At 33.6% G+C, this 23,521-nt stretch overlaps 2 protein-coding genes and 1 long non-coding RNA gene across 3 annotated transcripts; 2 read left to right on the top strand and 1 right to left on the bottom strand.

Moving 5' to 3' along the window:
• Positions 1 to 743: 743 nt before the first annotated feature.
• On the top strand, positions 744 to 2,807 carry LOC113704362 (putative pentatricopeptide repeat-containing protein At5g47460). Its single transcript, XM_027226227.2, has one exon. It carries the CDS (start codon positions 881 to 883, stop codon positions 2,711 to 2,713), a length of 1,833 nt encoding a protein of 610 aa, XP_027082028.1. The 5' UTR covers positions 744 to 880; the 3' UTR covers positions 2,714 to 2,807.
• An 8,988-nt stretch (positions 2,808 to 11,795) lies between these two features.
• On the bottom strand, positions 11,796 to 13,313 carry LOC113704363 (metalloendoproteinase 1-MMP-like). Its single transcript, XM_027226228.2, has one exon. It carries the CDS (start codon positions 13,053 to 13,055, stop codon positions 11,961 to 11,963), a length of 1,095 nt encoding a protein of 364 aa, XP_027082029.1. The 5' UTR covers positions 13,056 to 13,313; the 3' UTR covers positions 11,796 to 11,960.
• A 1,888-nt stretch (positions 13,314 to 15,201) lies between these two features.
• LOC140013125 (uncharacterized) lies at positions 15,202 to 17,111 on the top strand. The gene is made up of 2 exons (XR_011820201.1): positions 15,202 to 15,341; positions 16,032 to 17,111. It is a non-coding gene; the product is annotated as an uncharacterized lncRNA (long non-coding RNA).
• Positions 17,112 to 23,521: the final 6,410 nt, after the last annotated feature.

The raw sequence follows: 23,521 nt of genomic DNA, 5'->3' as shown, positions 1-23,521 counted from the left end.
TTGTATCATGCGCATCTGAATATCCTCTTAAACTCGTCAGAAACCGGTGTCCTTAGTTCCTTCATCCTTGTCTGATAAAAGTCATGAAAATATCATCCACGCTATTTCATAAAAGGCTTATTTGCATGTACAAAGTGCTACAAGCACCATAAGTGATCATATGGATAAAAAATTGTTTGACAAAATAGTTACCATCATGTCATGTAGGTTTAAGTTGTTTAGCAACGTTTAGTTATTGTGTTTGACAATAACAGGAGAGAGCCTCTCAATAATAAAGTAAACTTTCTTAGTCCGAGATCCTAAGCTAGCATAGGACAAAGAACAACATTTCCATCTTGCTAAGTTCTTGCTCCTTTACCTTAAAGGTCTAAAACTCAAGAAATACTTAGCTGTACGTCCTTGTAGCTTTCCAATAATGGAAGTATTGCAACGCAAGCAAAAAGTTACTTCTCTGGTAAATTTTCAGTTAAAAAGGGTGACAAATTCTTGAAGTCATTGTAAATTTTAATGGGTGGGGTACATGAGAATGAGATAGTTTAGTCCCTGTGCAAATTATTCTTCTGCTAAATTAACCAGTCATAAAAAAGAATGTATAGTTTGGTAAACATAGGGATGTATACGTTGTTAGCATCATTTCATTCAATAATCCAACTTCTAGAAGATGACCAAAGATTTTTACTTCATCGATTCGAGCTGTTAAAGTTTTCTATTGAAATATATTGCTTGTCTGGTATACTTGAACAACCTACTCAAATTAGCCTTCAGATGCTGTTTTTCCTATTTATTTCTTTACAAAAGACATAATAATGTTGTGTTAGGGAAATTATGCTAAGATTTATTCTCAAACTAAAGAAAAGCCCGAGAGTTTAGTATTGTAGTTATGCATATTGAGATAACAGTCGTTGTGCAAGGGAAAATTATGCTAAGATTCATTCTCCAACTAAAGAAAAGCCCGCTTTTTTTCTATCAAAGAAAGCCGAATCATTTCTTGTTAAAGCAAATTAGCACCACGATTGAACCCGTTCAAGAAAGTGACCCTGTGTCATGGGCCAATACCGTTTCAGCCCTGGCTCAAGGTGGGCTTAATTCTGACATCGCCTTGCTGAGTGCCTGTCAGATGATGAACTCCGGCTCCAAGCCAAATGACTATGCTTTAGTCCACTTGATCCGTACATGTACCAAATGTGGCTGGTTTTCACTCGGCCAACAGCTTCACTGCCAAATTATAGAATCTGGGCATGATTCCAATGTCTTTGTTTCCGCCGCTTTGATCAATTTCTACGTAAAATTTGAGCTAATTTATGAAGCCCAGAACCTGTTCGATGAAATTCCTGAACCAAGTTTAGTTGGTTGGAATTCTTTAATTTCTGGGTATGTTCGTTCTGGGCAATTCAGGAAATCTCTCACCTTGTTTCTCCAGCTAGAAAAATCTGGTATTTCTTCAGATTCATATTCATGCACAGCTGCTTTGTCCGCATGTGGGCAGCTGGCTTTATTGCTGTTGGGAAAACTAATACATTCCAAGATTGTGAAACTTGGTGTTGAATATAGTGTTATCGTAGGGAACTGTTTAATTGACATGTATGGCAAATGTGGAGCTGTTGAAGAGTCTATGGTGATTTTTGATGAGATGATTGATAGGGATTCCATTTCTTGGAATTCAGTTATAGCAGCTAATGCTAGAAATGGAAGGCTTGAGCAAGCGTTAAGCTTTTTGCATCAAATGACTGATCCCGACACAATCTCTTATAATGAGGTGATCAGCGGCATTGCACAGTTTGGTAATATAGAAGATGCTATTGACCTTTTATCCAGAATGCCGAACCCAAATTCATCTTCGTGGAATTCTGTGATAACGAGCTATGTAAACCGTTATAGAGCAAGGGATGCTTTGGAATTTTTCAGCAAGATGCACTTTAGTGGTGTTCAAAAGGATCAGTTCACATATTCAAGTATATTGAGTGGGATTGCAGGTTTATCAGCAGTCACCTGGGGGATGTTGATCCACTGTTGTACAGTAAAATCTGGTTTAGATGGATCAGTGGTCATTGGAAGTGCTCTTATTGACATGTATTCAAAATGTGGGAGAATAACTGAAGCTGAAATGGTATTCCACTGGCTACAGAAGAAGAATCTGATAACTTGGAACACGATGATATCTGGATATGCTCACAATGGTGATTCCAGCAAGGTGTTGCGTCTTTTTGAGAAGTTGATGCTCGTGAAAAATTTACAGCCAGATAGAATTACTTTCCTCAATGTTTTGTCTGCATGTTGGCATCTTAGAATGCCTTTGGACGCTGCAAATCGATATTTTGAATTGATGGTGAACGAGTACAGGATTAATCCCACTGCTGAGCATTGCTCTTCCATGATCAGGATCATGGGCCAAGAAGGAAAGGTGTATCAGGCAGAGAAGATGATACATCAGCTGGGATTTGAGTCGAATGGAGCAGTTTGGAGAGCATTGCTTGCTGCTTGTGTTACTTGCGGGAATGTAAAAACGGCCAAAGTGGCAGCGGAAAAGGTGATGCAACTTGAAGGTGATAGTGAATATGTTTATGTACTGATGTCTAATGTCTACGCTTGTCATGAGAAATGGAGAGATGTTATTCAGATTAGGACAATGATGAAGGAGAAAGGGGTGAGAAAAGAGATTGGCCATAGCTGTATTGAATTGGAAAATACATTTCCAACTTCATCCATATTGTGAAGAAAATAGAGGACATGTCTACCATCTAAGGCTAACCGAGTCTAACGTTCGTTAACATCTTGAAGGAAGAATGAAACACTCGTTTATTATTGCATCCATGGTTTAAATCAGATGTACAACTTTAGATTCATATAATACTTGGTTGCAACACGAAATACGTCGACTGCAACCAAAGCTAGGATGGCATCGCTCAGTTGTCGCTTGTACTCATGCTTTGCTCCCATATATGGGGCCTACGCATTAAAATTGTGTTTTGGAGACGAGGCTGCAGACAAATTGTGAGTCAGATCAATCAAAACTAGACTCTAGTTTGGTGTTAACTCGAGCTCAAGCTGTCAAGGTCGAGCCAAGTATAGAATATATATATATATATATATTTTTACTAATAAAATTACATGTAATCTCAAAGTTTTTTATTATTTATTAACATGAAGTGTCCATATTATCCATTTTAATAAATATAATAATTATTTTTCCTTTTTTTTTTTAGCTAGACTAGGCTCAAACTTAGGGTTAAACTCAAGTTCAAGTATTATACTGAGAACTCGTCATGTTGGAGCTTAAATTTGAACTTATTAAAACTCGGTCGAGCTTCAATTGAATAAGTCAAAACTCAACTGGTTTGCAGCCCTCAAATGGGAGGTGGTGTATGAAACATTGGAAACTTTGTACTATAAACGAACCAAGAAACACATAAAAAGCGTAAAGATTTACAATATCAATTGATTCATCTCTATTTCTTGGCAATTTGAGAAATGGAATGATACCTTCAGGCATTGATGTATTGCCATAGTTGAGATATGAAAAACCACGTCACAATTCCAATTTAAATCCTAGTCCAGTAATCCAACCAAAACTCAAAGGCTGTGCCAAACATTTAATGGATCAACATATCTCGTGTGGGGTACAATAATAGCTGAATTTGCTGCTTTGCAAAGTGCAACTTTACTTTATGATCTACTAAATGTTTGCATAGAATATATGCAAATACCCTGGGTCCGTTTGGATTAGCTGTTTTTGGGGTTGTTTTTCAAAAACAGCACTGTAGCATTTCGTTTTTCAAATACAAGTCCGTTTGGATTAGTTATTTTTGAGGTTGTTTTTCAAAAACTATATGAAAAACTTTTACTGTAGATGTTTTATGGATTATTTGTAGATGTATTTTTAAAACATATTTTCAAGTATTTTTATAATTTATAATTTTTATATTTTTATAACAATATATATTTATGCATTTATAATACATTTATAAATATTTATAAATAAATATATTTATATAAAAATATATAAATTATAAATGTATAAATTATAAATGAATATCATATAAATGTATAAATGTATAAATTATAATTTCCAATTTTTATATTATTATATTTATATACATTTATGCATTTATAATACATTTATAAATATTTATAAATAAATAAATTTACATATTTATAAATAAATAAAAATGTATTATATTATGTATAATACATAATATAAATACATTTATAAATATATAAATTATAAATGAATATCATATAAATGTATAAATTATAAATTATAATTTTTATATTTTTATATTTATATACATTTATGCATTTATAATACATTTATAAATAAATATATTTATATATTTATATAAATATAAGTAAATGTATTATAAATGTATTATATTATATATAATACATAATATAAATATTTTTATAAATGTGTAAATGAATATTATATAAATGTATAAATTTTAAATTTTAAATTTTTATATTTATTTATAAATATATTTATATATTTTTGTAAATACCTTTATAAATATTTATAAATGAATATTTATATATATTTATAAATGAATATTTACATATATTTATAAATAAATATTTATATATATTTATAAATAAATATATAAATGTATATTATTATAAATATATAAATTATAAGTGAATATTATATAAATGTATAAATGTATAAATTATAATTTTTATATTTATATATTTATATACATTTATGTATTTATAATACATTTATATATATTTATAAATAAATGCATTTATGTATTTATAAATGCATTTATATTATATATAATACATAATATAAATGTATTTATAAATGTATAAATTTATGTTATTATAAATGTGTATAAATTATAAATGTATAAATTAATATATTATAAATATATATTAATATTATGTATAGGTGTATTAATATAATAAATATAAATGTATAAAGGTATTAATATCATGTATAAATGTATAATTAATATTATGTAAATTAATATAAATGTATAAATGTATAATATTATATATAATACATAATATAAATGTATATTATAAATATACATAAACATATATATTATGTATATATTAAATATATAATTTTTAATATTTAATATTCATAAATTTGTATAATTACATATTTATATTATATGTAATTTATATAATACATAATATTTGTATAAATATATTATAGAAATATAAAAATATATTTTATATAAAATAAAATATAAATTAATATAATATATATATCCTATACATAATTGAAATATACAAATTGAAATAAACATATTAAATATGTATTTGGAGTTGTTTTTGATATATTGTTTGGATATAGTGTTTTTGGAGTTGTTTTTGAAATACACATCACTGTAGCATTTGGAACGTGAAAAACAGTTTTTCAAAAACAGACCCAAAAACAATGAATCCAAACAAACCCCCTGGTAATCCATTCACAAGAAGGCATAGCACTTCATGTTCACCTATTGAAGTCACCTTGGAACTGACTGACCCAGCTCTAATTCAACAAACAAAAAAGAACTCGTATCAGAATTACAATCAAACCATGTCAAAATAAAACAAAGAAGACTTTTCTCATCAACAGATATTTCAGCAAATGACTGTTAAATAACTTGTTGCCAAATTATACAAATAATCATCTCCGCTCAGAAAATCCTCCTTGTTTTGCTACTATTCGTCTAGCGGCTCCCTAGTCCTACCTCGGCACATTCTCATCAAATTGCTTATCAGCCCGTTTTTACTATCATCTCCCAAAAGTATTTTGGGAAAACATATTCTACCACAGCTTGAGTTTGCAAGTGACTGTATAGACAGCTAGACCGAGTTCATTTCTAGCTAAAACGTCCACAAAAAGTATCTTAAGACATGTTATAAACAAAGAAAAGTCCCTTGCAACTAGATTCATTTGAGCAGGTGATGGAGCCCACCTCCAAAAACAGCAAAAATGTATCACGTTCCATCATATTCATCTGGGAAAAGGAGAATTGTCATTACAATAACATTGCAATCAAACCAAAGCACAATCGTTGTACGAAGAACATACGGGTTTCTAAACCTTTAATGGAGATAAAAAAATACTTCACCCATTATAAGGAGCCAAAGTAATTTGAAATCTTAAAAACTAGCCATTCGACCACACAGGATTGTTCAAATCTTTAGTGTAAAGGGTTTTCCCCACAAATTTTCATCCAATTTCATAGAAAGATAAGCCAGGTAGCAAACCATTGTAGTTTACATAGCAATAGGTTGGTTGTGGAACACTGTATCCCGCCCTCAAAATAAAACCATGTAGTCGATTTTATATTCTCACTTTAATGTTGAGACACTAGTAATTCATCAAATTGGAGGCAAGAGCCAGAACAAGAATAAATTCTTTTGAGTGGGTGTGGCTTTTTAAACAGAACAGATGGTTTTACTATTTGATGCAGCAATTTAGCAGATATGAAGTTGTCATGGATTTAACAAATCAAAGCTTCCTGATTTCAATTAATAGAGGTGTTCTTACATCGGCTAACTGGGGCTTCCTTTACCTAAAAGTAAAAAACTGCCCATACTAATGAAATTCCACAAAATTTTCCAAACCTCAATTCTCATGTGAGTTTAGTGAGGTGGCACATAGGCACGCCAACACAGAGACCACAAAAAGATGAACAATAACGAAGAGATCACCGAACACATACAATGCAGGAAAGTCAACTATTGAATGAGAACAGAAAAAAGTCGCCAATACAACACCCCCCCCCCTTTCCATAAGGCACCTCTGTGACCTCACAACCACAGAGGATAGGAAAAGAGACTCTGCAAATTCCAAATCATACACATAAAGGATGACTAAGTACTTGAGCTAAAAAGTACAAATTTCACTGTATCTCATATACAAGAGCAAATTGAGAATTATGGTCTTTTATATCCATCAAACATGTAACTAAATTCCTTAAGATTGTTAACCAAATGTCCATAACTGAATGTAATGCACTGAGTCATAATGGGAAGACCTTGTAAAATGGCAGTATAATTCTTTCAAGCTTTTGGAAACTCATGTGCCTGCAGGAACCAAATAGTCCAGGTCAGATAGCGGATAAATGCCTTCCGCCCCAAAAAGAAATGGTCAATTTGTTCCTAGCATGGTTTGTGTTGAAATACAAAGATGTTTAAGACTGGAGAAGCAAAATAACTAGTTGACCTTGGTATCTTTTGGGAGTAGAACACATTAAATTCAACTCAAATCTTAATTTATGATAATTTCTGAAATAATCGTTCAAAAGTAAAGCTTGAACAACAAAAGCGAGTAAGAAGGTTCATTCAGGCAATAGTATCCAAAAGAACAGCCTCTTTTTCTAACATGTAACCACAGTTGTGCAAAAATGCCTCCACTATTGAGCAAGATACATTATCCCATAGAACATTCAATTCCTATGCATACACATGCAGACAAGTACATCATATGTTTAAGTGGAAGCCGAGCAGTGGACTTCATCAGCTTCTACATTAACGTAAAGCACACATACAAAAACAAAGAATACATGTAATGATACTTCATGCATTATAATATATTTAACTGGCTCCGGGTAAACCTTAACAGTTGAGTTGAAGGATCCATCTATCAAGAACGTATTAATGTCATCAGAACAATGATAAGTTGAATATCAAAGAATAAAGAGAAAACAAGGATGACCATCTTCCTCTGTTCTACCAAACAAGAAGCCATAAATTCACATGTCCTATCAAGAAAAATTAATTAAAGTTGGAGGGTTCATCAACGAGATGGTACTTGCTAAAGTCATTGAAACAACGAAAAATTAGAGATCAAAGAAGAAAGATAAAACAAGGACAACCACTTTCCTGGTTTCATTATCTGTTCTATCAAACAAAGAGCCATGCATTGCCATGTCCTATCAAGGAAACTTAATTTACACGTATCCTCATATGAGATCAGCACTAAGCCACCATTAGGAGTCCTTGGACCCCTCCCCTCCGAATGTTTACAATTACTGAATCTGTGATCATGCAGAAAAACATTGCAATGCTCACGTGACATCCAACAAATTGTGCCAAAGGGTAACCTTTGGTTCATGTAAAACATTCAGCGACTGATAATCCTATCACAAATAGAACCCAATCCCTCTGATTCAAACAAAGGAAACAACAAAATGAGAACTTCATATTAAATGAAAATGCTATACCGAGCAATGCCTTTTGACTCTGGTAAACCAAAGCATTAAAAATACCTAAAAAAATAGGGAACATGTTCAAATGGTTGCTGTAGTTTAATTAGTCCTGAATTCCCAATGTTCATTCAGAGGAAAGCAAATGAAACGTTACAGAAAATATTCACTCTTCACCATTCAGCATCAAATAACCACGCCAAAAAGGACTAAAGAAAGAAACAAGCCAAATAGTACTAGCATGTCATCCTATTAATTAAAATTCAATTACAGGAATCATTGCGGAACTTCAAGAATAATAATAATAATAATAATAACATACAAGGGAAGAGAATACTAGAGCTCTGGAGAAGTGCAGCAGAGTGTACCCTGTGAAAGAGCCCTGCAACTCCTGGATGTTAAACTCAGGCACGACGTCATCCTCGCCGTCGCAACCGCGCTGTGCAGCGGTAGCATCGACTGCACCGCTCCCAATTCCGACGGAGCCCTATTGATTTCATTTCAAAAATTTTAAAAACATTTTTCTTAAAAAAAAAAAAAGAAGGAAAATATCTTAAATAAGATGCAAAGAAATGGTAAAATAATCTGAACAAATAAAAGCAACCTGGAGAGGGAGAAACGGCGGAGGAATGACGTGGTGGCGTTAGTGGATTTTGGAAACGACGTCGGAATGGATCTGTTAACCAGAGAAGAAGAAGAGGAGGCTGATTTATTGAAGGAGGATTTGAGGGATGAAATTGTAGACCTATTCATAATTCTGCTGCTGCATTTCGATGCCATTAGGAAATGGATTGAGATCTGAAGTGATGTGCTGCCAAAAATTTGAGCGACCTGAGGAAGAGGGCTTATAGAGTTTGTGGTTTACAATTTTTCCCTTTGAAGATTTTTGCGGGGGTTTAGGGTTTAAGGTTTTTCGTGAATGGGCCCGTGGAAAGTGTAAATATTTGTAACTGTCCCTCATGTTTGTTAAAATTGTGCTCAGGCTTCCCCAGCTTCCACCCCAATGGCATGGGATTTATTTTTTTTTCCTTGGTTTATAATAGTAGTACAAGATTACAAGCTACAATTGAAACCCAAAATGGTAAAATTAATACAATTGATAAAAGCAAGAAGCCATATATAGTAAACTCAAAATAATGGAGGAGGAATGTGTTGGGTGATTTATGAGTAATGAATGTAAGTGAAAAGTTCCGAATTCGAACTCTTACATTTACACTTAAAAAAAAATTTTAAAACAATGGTTAGCAAAAGCAATTATGCCCACATGCATTGAGACAAATATTTGTGGGCATAATATTTGTCTCAATGTATTTGTCACAAAAATTATCCTCTACTTTGTACTTTTCTATACTGAAATTACTTAGAAAAATGCAAAAACGAATTTATTAGGAATTTGGAGTTTAGGATAACTTCAACCATCAATACCATTTTCTTTCTTTGAATTAATCTTATATACATTAACAGTATGTACACTATCACGATTGAATTCATTGAGACAAATATTATGCGCACATATAGTGATATATGTGGGATTGTAATTTCTATGCCTAAGAGTGTATTTCAAATATTATGCCCACATATAGCGATATATGTGGGAGTGTAATTGCTATGCCTGAATGTGTATTTCATTCTACCATCAGAAGTGTATGGGAAAAGTAGGTTTTACTTTGAATTAGTAAAAATAAGGAATAACTAAGGAAAACTAAGTTTACAAATAAAAAAAATTTGGGAGAAAAATTAATCCAAATCAAAGTGTAGAAAAGTGACTTGTTAAGTTTCTCTAAACAATTTAAATATGGTTATGAGCATAATAAAGGTGATTCTGAACTGGAAAAGAAAAGCAAAACGAAAAGGATTGCTTAAATATCCCATTGGAGAATCATCTAGTGGTTCAACTATGTCTTAACAAATATTTTACACGACTTTTGGCATGGCACGGAGTGAAATCAAACAAATGATTAATCGAGGGTCAATTAGGTTCAATCTTCATGGTAGCAACAAAATTTATCCTCTACTTTGTACTTTTCTATTCTGAAATTACTTAGAAAAATGCAAAAACGAATTTATTAGGAATTTGGAGTTTAGGATAACTTCAACCATCAATACCTTTTTCTTTCTTTGAATTAAGTTTATATACACTGACAGTGCATGCACTATCACAATTGGATTCTCGATAACTAGACCAAAATTGAATTTTAATTTAAAATTTAGATCAGTTATCAAGCATCCAACAGTAATAGTGCATACATTGTGAGTTTATAATTCTGCACACTCTTAGTGTATATAAATTTAATCATTTTTCTTTTATTTTATTTTCTTTTTGTTTGATCGAATGGATATAGATATTATTACCCTTAAACAAAGCAACTACTGATTCTGAATCGATATTTGAACAAGATAACCACGAAATTATCTTGGACCCCTAATAGCAGAGATGGGGTAAATGACATCCCATAATCTTGGACAAATGCAGGTACTTCTCCAATCCTTATCTGACTCGTGCCAAAACGCCTGATTACCTTTGTGGGTCATAGACACGTGTGCCGCACGGGGCACCCAAGTTTTGGCATGTGATCTTCCAAGTAAACTATTTTTATTATCTGTTATACTAAAAAATTTTCTCCATACAACATTTTGGTACATAAATTTTTTGAGATTATATATCTTGGAGATGTGTAATCTTCGAGATATGTACATATTCATGCTTCAGGCCTCAAAATCAAAAGTAAGTTTCAAACGGGAAAGATTTTTTCAAAAAAAAAAAAAAAAAGTTTCAAACGGGGAAGAAGAAGGAAAAAGAAAAGCAGAAAACCAAAACAAAACAAACCTTCAAAAATGACACGTAGCTGTTGGACAAAGACCATAAGCGTAGCTGTCCAGCCCAAATCACAAGGACTATAAAGTCCATAACTCAAATCACAATCCAAGATGGTACCTTTTTTTTTTTCCGTAACAATAACAATTGTATAACTTATTCTAACCTAGTCTAGGAGTTAACGGAAAAACCCATTCAAAGGAACCCAATCGAAGGTGGCAACCACAATCCAAAGATGGTACTTGCTGGATCATTTTATCAATCCCTATTTAAGTCTGGTTGGTTCATGGGATGACGCATGATTGAATTAATTATTTTATATCATCTCATATTTAATTGTATTTTATACACGAGATGACATATTTCAACTAATTGAATTAATTCTCTATTCATGCGATATAATAATTTCATGAAAAGGTGGTATTAGTCATCTTAAAATGACTAAGACATAAGATGATGAATTTTTAAATCAATTTATCCTTACAAATAATATAAATTAATACTCTTATAATTATATAACATTGCCCCCATGCATTAATATAACATGAATGGACTAGTCAGTGATTTATAGCTTTCTGCCTTTCTTTGTCTCCGGAACACACACTTCTAGAGTCCTACGTCAAGCAAAAGAGATCTTTGCATAGCGTTAGGTGAACCCCATTTGTATCTATCTTCTAAGTTCCTTTCTTTCTTATATCCTCTTTCCGAGCCTCCAAAAACAATGCTACTTTGCCAAAACCAAAAAGTTCCTTGCTTTTACAAAGGTAAATAATCAGTCTTCTCTTTCATGTTTTCACGGTATTGTCTTCCAATTTGGTTTAAGAACACAAGAATGATTCTTTTGAAAGATGACATCCCACGATGCAAAAGAATGTTCTTTACTTCCTTTTCAGTGTAAACAATTTTTTTCTAAAAATTTCAACATCAAATAAAACCTATAAGTATCAGATAAAGAAAAGGCAAAAAAAGCCAAAAAGGAAAAACCTATGCAATCATAATCACAAAGAAAAAATGAAAACCACCATGACCAAAAATACGGTGGTCCACTTGGAAAATCTTCTTCTTTCCATGTAAATGCTCCGACTTGAGGAAATATCCGATTCATATAAAGAACTGTACTTGAAATTTGGGTTTGACCCGTATAAGGCCTGGATCCCTTCCACGTCATCAATTCTTAGGTCCACTTTCTTAGTCCTAGGACTCAAACTTGGGTACATGACTGCGTCCTTAACCGCCGAGTGAGCCAACCCAAGTATGTGCCCGATCTCATGGGTCGCCACTGATTCCAAATCAACCGCGACCTTTGACTTCTGTTCTTTGAAATCAACGGCCCACGCTTCAGCACCGTCCAGGTGGAGCCTCCCATTTTCGGGCGAGAAAGCGTGTGCTAGCACTCCCAACACCCCGTCAAACGGCTGTCCGTCCCCGTGATCCCCCCGGTACCACCCGATTTTTATGTCTGCTGAATAATAGTCGTCCACCTCTGTGAAGTTCACCGGAATCACCGACGACCACCGGGCGAAAGAGCGTTCAAAAACAGCTCTTATATCAGCCGAACTTAGATAGTCTATGGTATGATCCGGCGAGAAAGCATATGTCAAAATCATGGGAGATGATCTATCCCACCTGGGCTCACCGTCAAAATATGCATAGTGAATTTTCGCATGCAACTTCTGGGCCGTGCGAGTTTTTTTGTCGCTAACGCCACACCTCGGCGACGTAATTTCTTTCATGGTATCAGAGTCGAGCCTTCCAGTCGCGGGTAATCCAAGGTTTTTCTGATACTGGAGCACGGCCGATTCCAAGTCTTCGTCGAAAGAATCCGTGAGGTTTTGGTTTGGGATTGATAGGTAGCCGAAACGTTGGAAGTACTTCTTGAGCTCCGACATGCCCCTGAGTTGGCTGCCCTTCTCGGCGTCCAGGAATCTCATGAAGCTGTGCCACGTGGCGTTGCTGTTGGTCCGGACATCGGCAGTTAATTCAGTTGAAGGGTCAAGAAGCTTTCTGGCGGGAAGACACGGGACAAAAAGGAGGAGGGTGAACAAGGAGAGGAACACAAAGTTTTCATAATAATAACTGAAAAACGGCAACATGATGATTAGTTATTTCGAGGTTGGAGCTGGCAGCCTTTTTGTTTTCGTGTGGGGAGAGATTGGGGAAGCTTTATTAATACTAAGAAGAAATAGTAATTTACCGTCGACCAAACAAACTTTGTTTACTATTCCAAAGGAAGAGAGCATGGTTTTGAATATTACTATGCAAATACTTATTTTTAGTCCGTATCGAGGGAGAGCATATATAGCCGAGGACAAGATGATTGCATAAGTAATAATTTGGAGAAAGTTAGGAAGATTCTTCCGTGTGGATGCGAGTCTTTCAGTTTCGGATTCGGACTTAATTTGATCGAGGGTGTAATACTGTAATGGTGGGTGAACCACTGGCTGTTTTTTTTTTCCTTTCATGGTCTGAATTTGGATGGGAGACTGATTAAGCCTTGGACCATGATTGTTTTTTAGGTGGATAGGAAAGTGGATCCACTTTATTCTATGATTTGTTGTTGTTTAGGACTAAAATTCTGTGAAATTTAGTTGTGAAATTGATTAGTTTGTTGACCAAATTAGTTGATATTTACGTCATCAGAAGTTTACTTGTACGATGCGATGATCGATCTTAGAACATATAACTAAAGGGTATGCTCAGTTTACATATGTAAACTTTGTGCGTCTTATTCAATCGAAGACTTGGAGAGGGGCCAGCCAGGCTTCTTTTTTGGAGGAAGACCAGAAAACACGATTACAAATCAAAGTTAGTAACTCTACTTTTGATGATACTAAAAGTGGGTTTAACTATGGACAAGGATTTAAACTGTATGTCTATGTGTAACGATTTATCCATGCATTAATTAATTTATACGTAACGCGTATTTTCTTAATTTTCTATTATTTTGAACTTAGGAAAAACATGATCGGGTGCCGGAAAGTTTAAAAACTTATTTAGTGAAGGTTACAACGAAGTAATCTAAATCTATTATGAATTTTGGCTAAGGTTGAGAGTTCAACACCTCGAATTTTTTTTGTCCTTTCTTTTTAAATCTCATTTTTTTTTCAAAAAAAAAATCTGTTATATACGAATGTGGCTAGTAATGGAATTGATATATGTTTTTTCTTCTTCTTCTCCTCTTTGGGTAGAAGTGATTTTTGGTAATTCGATAAAGAACGAGAGAGACGCTAAAGGTCCAACTCTTCTTTAGTCTCGCTTTCGCTTTGCAAAGAAAGGAACCAATAGGGACGAGTCGTGTGACCCAAACAAAGGGTCCATTTTCTAGTGTTAATTTCTAATTTTGATTGCTTCAAAATAGACTTTTTCTTCTCATAGGAAACAACAATAAGTTGTCAGGTCAATTACGCAAATGCACGTTGATTTCGTTCCAACATATATATAGACTTCTATTCCCACCCAACAGAAATATAGGACAAAAACTGTACATAATTACCTTGGATAATTCACAAAAATTCCCCCTCTTCAAATCCTTATCTAAGAAAACAGGCCTAACACTTTTAATCCTAATATAGTATAAATAAGTATAATACTTTTAAGTGAATATCAGGCTTGGGGTGCAAAAGTCGAATTCGAGTTTGAACTCGAGTCCAAAATATTAAACTCGTTAGCTCGCGAGTTCGAATATATATTTATTTATTTATTTATTTTAATAGTAAAATTACATATATATCCTTACTATTTTATTATTTATTAAGAAAAAATAATATTTTATTTATTTTTAAAAAATAAAATAATTTTTTTTTATTTTTTCGAGCTTGAGCTTCAAAATTGTCAGCTCATCAAGTTCAAACTTGAGTTCGAGTTCGATAAAATTAAGTAAAGACTCGACTCGATTAAGTTAAAACTCGACTCGACTCGACTCGGCTCGCTTGCAGTTCTAGACTGAGGCTGTGACATTTTAAAAGGAAGTTGTTTAATAATTCTTGCTCAAAGAAAATACAAGAACTAGTTGACAAAATATATGCTGACATAAACTAATTTGAATGTTTCAAGGCTAATAAGAAAAGAGAGAGCGGTTGTCAGTTTGATCCAAGAACAATGCTAAAGAACAAGAAGGACCACTTGTTTTTGGCAAGCAGAAAATTTATCATTATGATGATCGTAAAATTTTCGATGAGTCCAAGCCGGCAAGGCATGTTTCTTCTTGGCGATTACTACTATGACCCCTTCCCGCCCCCCAAAAAACAAAAAAAAAATTGGAGATGATATGTTTGCTTTCAGCTTGCTGGCCTTAGTAATTGGCTCCTTGGGCACAAGTAAGGGGTTCGAAATCCCTTACCCACATTTTCCATCAAAGATTTTGTAGAACATTTTCAGAGGTAATTTAGTTCTCTTCGAATTTTCAATAGTTTAGTTGGATCAATCTTCATCCCTCTCCCTGTTCCTCCTAGTATAGGACCAATTATAAGAAATGTTGTATTAAGAAAAAAAGCTTGCTGGCTTCCCGCGTATTTTCCTGTTTCTAGTTATTTATTTACTGGTTCTTTGTGAGTTTGAGAGGAATGGCTTGCTTCTTAGTTGTTTAATTCTTGGTTTCTCATTTCTGTTTCTTGTACTGCTATGTAATTTAGTAAGACAAAATTGAACAAATATAGAGCTTAAACTTAAATGGCTTGAGATATCGTTCCCGAATTCCTGGGATTAGTAGTTCCACTAAACATTAGTTTCTGGGCAGCTCTTTTGGAAAATTAATTTTTTTGTTGTCAATGCACATAATCATTTTAGGATGAATTATGACCGTACATGATCATGTAGGATCAATTAGGATACTTCAGAGGGTTAACTTGTCTAGATTTTTGTCTAGAATCAAAAGAATCATTTAGGATCAATTCATCTAACAGTTGTTGTGATGGATTTTCCCAGCCAGCTTGAGCCATTGAGATGATGCTTTGAGATTGAATTGTGCTTATTGGTCATTGAACAGTTTGTGCTACTAACAGTCCTTTAGCCCAAAAAAAAGCAAGTTGTTTCCTCCTACTAAAATTTCCTCCATATTCTTATATCACCAGAAATTTGAGGATAGCAGGTTGGAAGTTTCTACTGAGCAGGAGCTGCCTAAAGAATCGAAGCAACGTTGCAGGAACAGGAAGCTGCCTGAAGACATTATCATAAATGTGTTACCTTCCAAGGAACTTTGTAGGTTCAAGTGCGTGTCGAATCTCAGGTATAAGGATATATCTACCTGTCGTTCTCGAATATGGAAATCCTCCCCAAGGATGGTAGGATTTTTTTTTTGTCAGAATATTACACAATTAAGTAAGCCGGACATTAACGGTTATATGTTTACTTCAATGGAGAAGTTTGGTCCAAGGAGATCAGTAGATGGAACTAGTTTGGATGAGTCTGCTAGATTTCTGGATGGCAAGAATGGGTTCGGTTTCTCCTTTGAAGTCCACAGATGCGGAAGAATTTCATCCAGTAACGCAGGATAAAGTGTGCAGTATTGTAGAGAGCAGAGAATTTTAATGGAATAAAATGCATATAATAATCCAGCAGCAAAACAGAGCCTAGCCCTTCAGAGACCTCAATATTGCTCCAGAAAGTTGGTTCTAGGATTTTGCATGCAAGGCAGATGACCTTGGCCGCCCTGGCAATGATCTGATTTTCTGTACGATAGTTCGTTGTGGGATACATGGCAAGCTCACCAAAATTCCCATCTAAACTAATGTTTACCAAAATTCGCATAGAAACTTTATCCTCTGAAACTAGTGCATGGACTACAATTCATATCAGACTTGATGTCCGGTTGACCATCCTGCGTTTGAAATTGATGGAGTTTTTCTTTTGGTTAGACAAAACACATGAAATTGTGGCCATTGATTGGGGAGGTGTAGATTTGCCTCATAGCGAGATTAAATTTCTATGACTTATGATTTATATGTTTCAGATGGATGTCTTACACTCTGCATTAGAATATGCAGGATTCACCAGTTTCTGGAGTCTAGAGAGCAATTTTCGTTGCCCAAATCCAGAATGGCTAATCAAGTATGAAATTAACATCTTTGGCGTAATCGGCTCGAGTTTCCAGAAATTTTCGGTCCAGCAGATTTATTAATAAACTTAATCCCGTTGGCATTTCATCCTTATAATAGCTCCAATCATAAGTAATATCCTTTGACATACGTAACGAGACAGTGGAATTCTTGGATGCGTCTCTCAATCTTTCTGCTTTTAAACTAGGGGTGTGCATCAAATTCGAATTCGGAAGTTTGAATTCGGAATTTTTCGAAATTTTGGCATAGAAATTACCGATCGATTTCGATTTCGAATTCCCTAGTTCCGATTTTGATTTCGATTTCGAATTCAATTCGGAATTCGGTAAATTCCGAATTCGGAAACCTTTTTCCTTTTTTTTTTGTTAGATGTATCGTTATATAATATAAATTTTATATTGCATATATTATAAAATATATTATTATATATATTAATATATATTATTATACATATTATAAAATGAAATTGAAATAAAAAATATTATTGTATATATAAATAAATAAATATTAATATATATATTCTAAAACGAAATTGAAATCGGAAATTCCGATTTCAAAAAACTCCATTACCGAATTCTAACCAAATTCGCATAATTCGAAATCGAAAATTCCGATTTCAGTGCCGAATTCCGAATTACCGATTTTGAAAATTCCGCACCCTTACATAGTTTTTTCAAATTGGACCGAGAATCGACTTAGCCAAGTTCAAGAATTAAGGTTTAATGGGTTCAATCGGATCGACAGGAGGTCGAATAAAAGGAATGACAACGTCTTCTTCCGCCACTAAAGCAAGTTCGATTACCACCTTTTGTTTGTAAATTTATTTAACGAGTAACTAGCAATCGAGGAGTGAAGAAGGGCATTTTCTTTTCTTTTCTTTTTTTGCTGAGAATTTCATTGCTGACTATTATCCATGCCTGAATCGAGAGGCCTTTCTTTCCTCTTGTAGTATGTAAATGGCAAATCTTTGGTAGTAATCTGAATATCAGTATACTGTCCATGTCGCCTTTCATGATTCAAGAGGTCGTTCTCGTCTCTGAACCAAGAAAATGCACATCTTTCTTTGCCTTCGAATCAAGAGGTCTTTCATGACTATGAGTATACTACCATCCATCGTGTGTACTAGTAATCTGATTCTTTACCTCTTAAACACTAAATCTTCGACAGTATACGAGCATGCTTATCTGCATCTTAGATGGTGCTGAATCAATTTTGATGTTGCAGTGTCTTGAAATCTAGTGAAAATCCAAGTCATTGTCAAAATAGTAGTGCTTCATGACTGCAGAGTCGACAATTAAGCTTATGCAGACAGTAGACCATCCAATTTGCAGCTAGCGTCAATTTAAATTGTCAGGGCGCTCTTGGGGTTTTCAAATCACAATTATTCCAAAAGGAAAAGGCAACTGCTCTCTTGTACTTGGGAATTGACATTGAGGTGGGGCTTGGAAAATTTGCTGCGCTCTCTTGTATAAAATGTTGAGAAGGCATGTACATTGCTGTTTCGAGCTAGAATTATCCCTAAAAACAAAAGGCAAACTGTTTCTTCACGCTCCCCTTAGTTTCTTTCGATTCCTGACTTGGGCACCGTTTGGAATGAAGGAAAGGAAGGAATCGGAAAGGAAGGGTTGTTGATTAAATCAGACCGAGTTAAGCTGACCTGATCGAATGCGTGAAATGCCCGATGCAATCACACGGAAGCGAGCCCCAAACTTTCCTATTGGGAAGTCCAATAGTACCTGTTTTTATTCTCTTATCTTACGGGCCTCTTCCACTTGATAGAGTTGGAAGTTGCACTTCTCCCTCTAATTTTGGGTTGAATATAACTGGTCTTTGTTAATTTCTTGGGCTTGGAAGTAGACTAACAATCGCTCCTCCAAGTCTAATCTAATCTTAAATATGCCTACCTGCAAAGCTGTCCATATGAACATTAATTTTTTTTTTTTTTTGCTGCAATGATATTCTATAGAAAGGAGAAGTCTAAAAAGATTGTATAAGAGACTAACAGATTTACGGATCCGACTAAATCAAATAGGTGTTATGACATCTCTTTTGAATTTTTTTACTGCATGTGAGATTCAAATTCCGACCTAATGAATATGGTAGGTTCAAACCCCGACTTAACGAATATGGTCCTACCTGCAAAAAACCACTCTTAAAACGATTCAAGCCCAAAAAAAAAAAACCACTCTTAAACGATTCAAGCCTGCAAAATATTATTGACTTGATAGTGCCAACATGTGAAGCTCTTTGTCATTAGGTGCCAAGAGAACTTTCAATTCAAAACCAAGAAAGCAACCCGGGCTGGGGTTGTTGGGGAAGGGAGTTTAGCACATTCTCTGTCGTGCGTCTATTATTAGTGTACGTTGTTCTTCTTGTTCCGGTCAACAAAGTTGATAATCAGTAATCATCACATAACTGAATTTGATTAGCACGTTCTCTGCCGCCGAAATCACTTTTTGAATAATCAGTCAGTTTATTTGGGATGCGATCATGGTCAGTGTCATGGATATTGGGACCATGTTTTTCTTCGAAAAGACAATTTTAGCTTCTTTTAATAAAGGAGTTGATTTTCTAACAAAAAGAAGGATTGTGATTAGGACTCTCAACTTTAATAAAGGATTTGATTTTCTAACCAAAAAAAAAGGATAATACTAAAGGATTTGGTTTTCTTTTAGGTTCCGTTTGGCAAAATCGAATCTGAATTCTTAAGTTTGAATTCTGAAATTTGAATACTGAAATAATTAATTTGCTGGATTTTAAGCACCGAAAAGAAATGTATGAATGTTTGAATTTTAATACTAAATTTATTTATACTGTTTGATAAATATTTATAAATGAATGCTTAATAAGTTTAATTTGATAATTTTACCATTATATCTTTTCATTCAAAAAAGAAATAGAACCTATGATTTAATTAGCTTAAAATTTTTAGGTATGAAAATGACAATATTTATTTTTAAATCAAATTAATGTAAAAGATGAAATATATTATATGAGAAATATGGAGAAGATGTGAAAGTTATTAAAAAATGATAAACGAGAAATAGAAAATCGTTAGATAGGGAATATCAGGTTGTTTAATTGGATAAGATTTTGAACATAATTAACAGATAATGGTAGATTTGGTAGATAAGATAAGGTAGTTAAAGTAATTCCATTGATTATTATCAGAATTAAGCATTCAGTTAGGATTCTTGTGCTGAAAAAAAATACACACAAGTTCAGCACTGCTTAAGAAGTTCATCAGATGGATTTTCATTTATCAAACAGTCAAAACATCATCTGAATATATAAAAAGGTTCAGTTTCAACACTTTTGTATGTTATCAAATAGATCCTTAGAGCATCTAATTTACACCAAAATTATAAGGGCCACACCCACATTTATTCTCCCCCTGCAATTATACTATTTAGTTTTAATTTTCAAAACACTAATTTGTTTGGATTATGATTTTATGTAGAAATTTTTTTACATTTTTCGTGAACATATTTTTTAATCAACTTTTTATTTCACATACGTCAAATCGCTACAATACATTATTTTGTAAAAACTTTTAAAAATAGCAATTCAAACATCACTTGAAACCATTCCCGTTGGACGAGCCATTGAACTTTTTAGTATTTATCCACAACAATTTGTTATAAACGTGATTGTTGGATGCAAGTTTGTTTCTGTGTCAATGCCTTTATTCTACATTTCAGTGAGCAAAAGCTTGGCCGAAAATTTTTGATAAATTCTATGAAAATGTAAGAGAAAAGCCTGTGGAGATGTGATGTGCTTCATGTCAATTTTGTCGTAGTGCAGAAAATAAATGTGTTTAATACTATGGTAGCAAAATTAGTGTAAAATCCTAAAAAAAAAAAAAAAAAAAGGTACCTCCAACAAAAACTAAATGTTAAAGCATTTCTCAAAATGTTGCCGTATTTTTAATATTATTATGCCCACCAAAAAGGTCTAAACACATGATGAATATGCTTTGACGATTTCTGAATTTGTAATAGGACCATTCTCCAGGACCACTACTGTGATGTAGAGAAAGAAAAACCACTGGCATGGAACTTTCAAGCCATATGGAAAGGCAATCTTGATGAGATGAGACAAGAAGGTGTGTCTGAGGCATTTTTGGAAGAATTTCCAGAAAAATATGATTGAAAAAGATGTCTCAATAATCATTTTCTAAAAATGATCACCAACCGAATACTAAATGAAAAGCGTTGGTCAATTTGTTCTCCCTATGGGGAAACTGGGAAGTGAAGTGTTTGATTGTGACAAATTTAATAAAAAAACTTAAAAATGAGAGATCTTGCAACAAAAAAAAAAAAAAAAGAAAGGAGGATAATAGACAGCCTAGTATTTTGTTTCCTAATTCCCCTCCCACGGTTTCAAATGACATGATGCATAATACATATTTCCGCCACTTGAAGACCAATAATTTGTTCTGCTTTTTTTTTTTTTTGGGGTTAATGAGAATTTCAAATTTTACTTTGGCATTAGGCAATTGCATATGTGTTTTGATATACTGCATATATTTTGTTGCTGAAATTTAGAGATGATTTATGTGAAAGAGAAACAAAACTTGATTAGGACCCCCTTTTGGGCTTTGGGGGGTAGATTTAGCTTTAACCGTGACTGTTCCACATTGAACCCTACAATGATGACCAGTGTCAGAGTCATACACCCGAACTTGTCAACGCTAAAAAGCTTAGCCCCACTTAAGGAACCAAAATGATTCTCCAAAAATAGGCAAAAATTTTGTTAATCAACTTCAGCTTTGTTTGGATTGCATTTTTTTGGACTTTTTTTTGTAAAATAATTACTGTAATGATTTGATATATATGAAATAAAAAAGGTGATTAAAAAATGTGTCTGCGAAAAACGCAGCAATCCTAGTTCTAATTATAGCATATAAGTTGATTTTCATAAATTTGGATTGCAATTGCAATTAGTTCTTTCTCACTAGGAAAAAAAATAATAAGCTACACCAATGAACCGCCAAAAAACAAAAACTTTGCTACAAAACAAAAGATAAAATCGACAAAAAACTAGAGAGACTAGCTCCTAGTTTGGATTGTAATTTTTGGCAAGAAAATTTTTATGCTCTACAGTAATATATTTTTTAATTATTTTTTTATTTCATATATATTATATTTTTAATAACAAAAAAATAACTCCTAAAAATAGCAATCTAAACAGGAATCAGTTGGTAATTGCTTTGGGAGATAAATTACAAAAATGTATTATCAGTCCGGAGTGACCGATATCCAGCGATAAAAAAAAAAAAAAAAGATAAATTACAAAAATGTGCCATGACTCAGTGGTTACTCTGTAGTGTCCAGTAGGTAAGGGTAGCACGTCCTTTTAAGGTCAGGCATCGGCATCAACAATAATAAAGACGCAACTACATGCCTCCCACGAATCATGAATTCTTATTCACTTTTTCCTTTCTTTCTTTTTTTTTTTTTTTTTTAAATGCACTATAAATCTTCATTAGTGTTTTCTGTTTTCCCAGAACGAAGGTCCCAATACCTGGAAACTGTGAATGCACTACAATTACACAAACAAGCGGCGAAATTCACTATTTGGGAAATGTATGCTGGATGCCTAAGTGTGGCTACTAAAGGCTACTACTAATTACACTTTCGGTTGGACTAGACTCCAAAGCAAATAAAGGTGCATAGTGCATTCATATGGTCTGATAATGATTCATTTTTCGTTGATTTTTTCTTGATCTAATTGGGTCATCCCTTTAGAATAAGAAATAGATGGTGACAATTGACCAAAAAAAAAAAAAAGATAAAAGGGCTATTAATATACCAACTGAAAATAAATATATGCTGGATGCCTAAGCGTGGCTACTAAAGGCTGCTACTAATCATACTTTTGATTGGACTAGACTCCAGAGCAGATAAAGGTCCGTAATGCACATGTATGGGTCCGATGATAGTTCAGTTTTCGTCGATTCTCTTTGATTTAATTGGATCATCCCTTTAAAATAGAATAGAAATAGATGGTAACGATTAATAAAAATAAAAATAAAAGGGCTATTAATATACGAACCGAAAATAAATAGTAGTAAATTGATAAAGGATGCTTTTAGTTCTGGGGAAGCCATGTTGAATGTTGGGCCATTGAAGTTACCAATCACTAGGGGTGTGAATCGAAATCGAAATCGGTAATTCGGAACTTTGAAATTGAAATTTATCGAAATTTTTCAGAATTTTCAACCGATTTCGATTTCGAATTCACCAATTCGGAATTCAGTAAATTCCGATTTCACCGAATTCATGAATATAAAAATTATTATTATAATATAAATGTTATATTATATATATTATATATATATATATATACGAAAAACAGATTTGAAATTAAAATAGGAATTCCGATTTCCGATTTCGATTTGAAAAATCTCATTACCGAATTCGACTCGAATTCGACCAATTTGAAATTGGATATTCCGATTTCCATTCCGAATTACCGAATTCGAAATTCCGAATTCAATTCGA

Source organism: Coffea arabica, chromosome 8e (genome assembly GCF_036785885.1).
Source record: "Coffea arabica cultivar ET-39 chromosome 8e, Coffea Arabica ET-39 HiFi, whole genome shotgun sequence".
Taxonomy (NCBI): domain Eukaryota; kingdom Viridiplantae; phylum Streptophyta; class Magnoliopsida; order Gentianales; family Rubiaceae; genus Coffea; species Coffea arabica.
Note: the sequence above shows the minus strand (reverse complement) of the source record. Positions and strands in the feature narration are given on the sequence as shown.

Coding starts and splice junctions, on each gene's coding strand:
- LOC113704362 (XM_027226227.2), top strand. CDS start 881: ATGCATATTGAGATAACAGTCGTTGTGCAAGGGAAAATTATGCTAAGA.
- LOC113704363 (XM_027226228.2), bottom strand. CDS start 13,055: ATGTTGCCGTTTTTCAGTTATTATTATGAAAACTTTGTGTTCCTCTCC.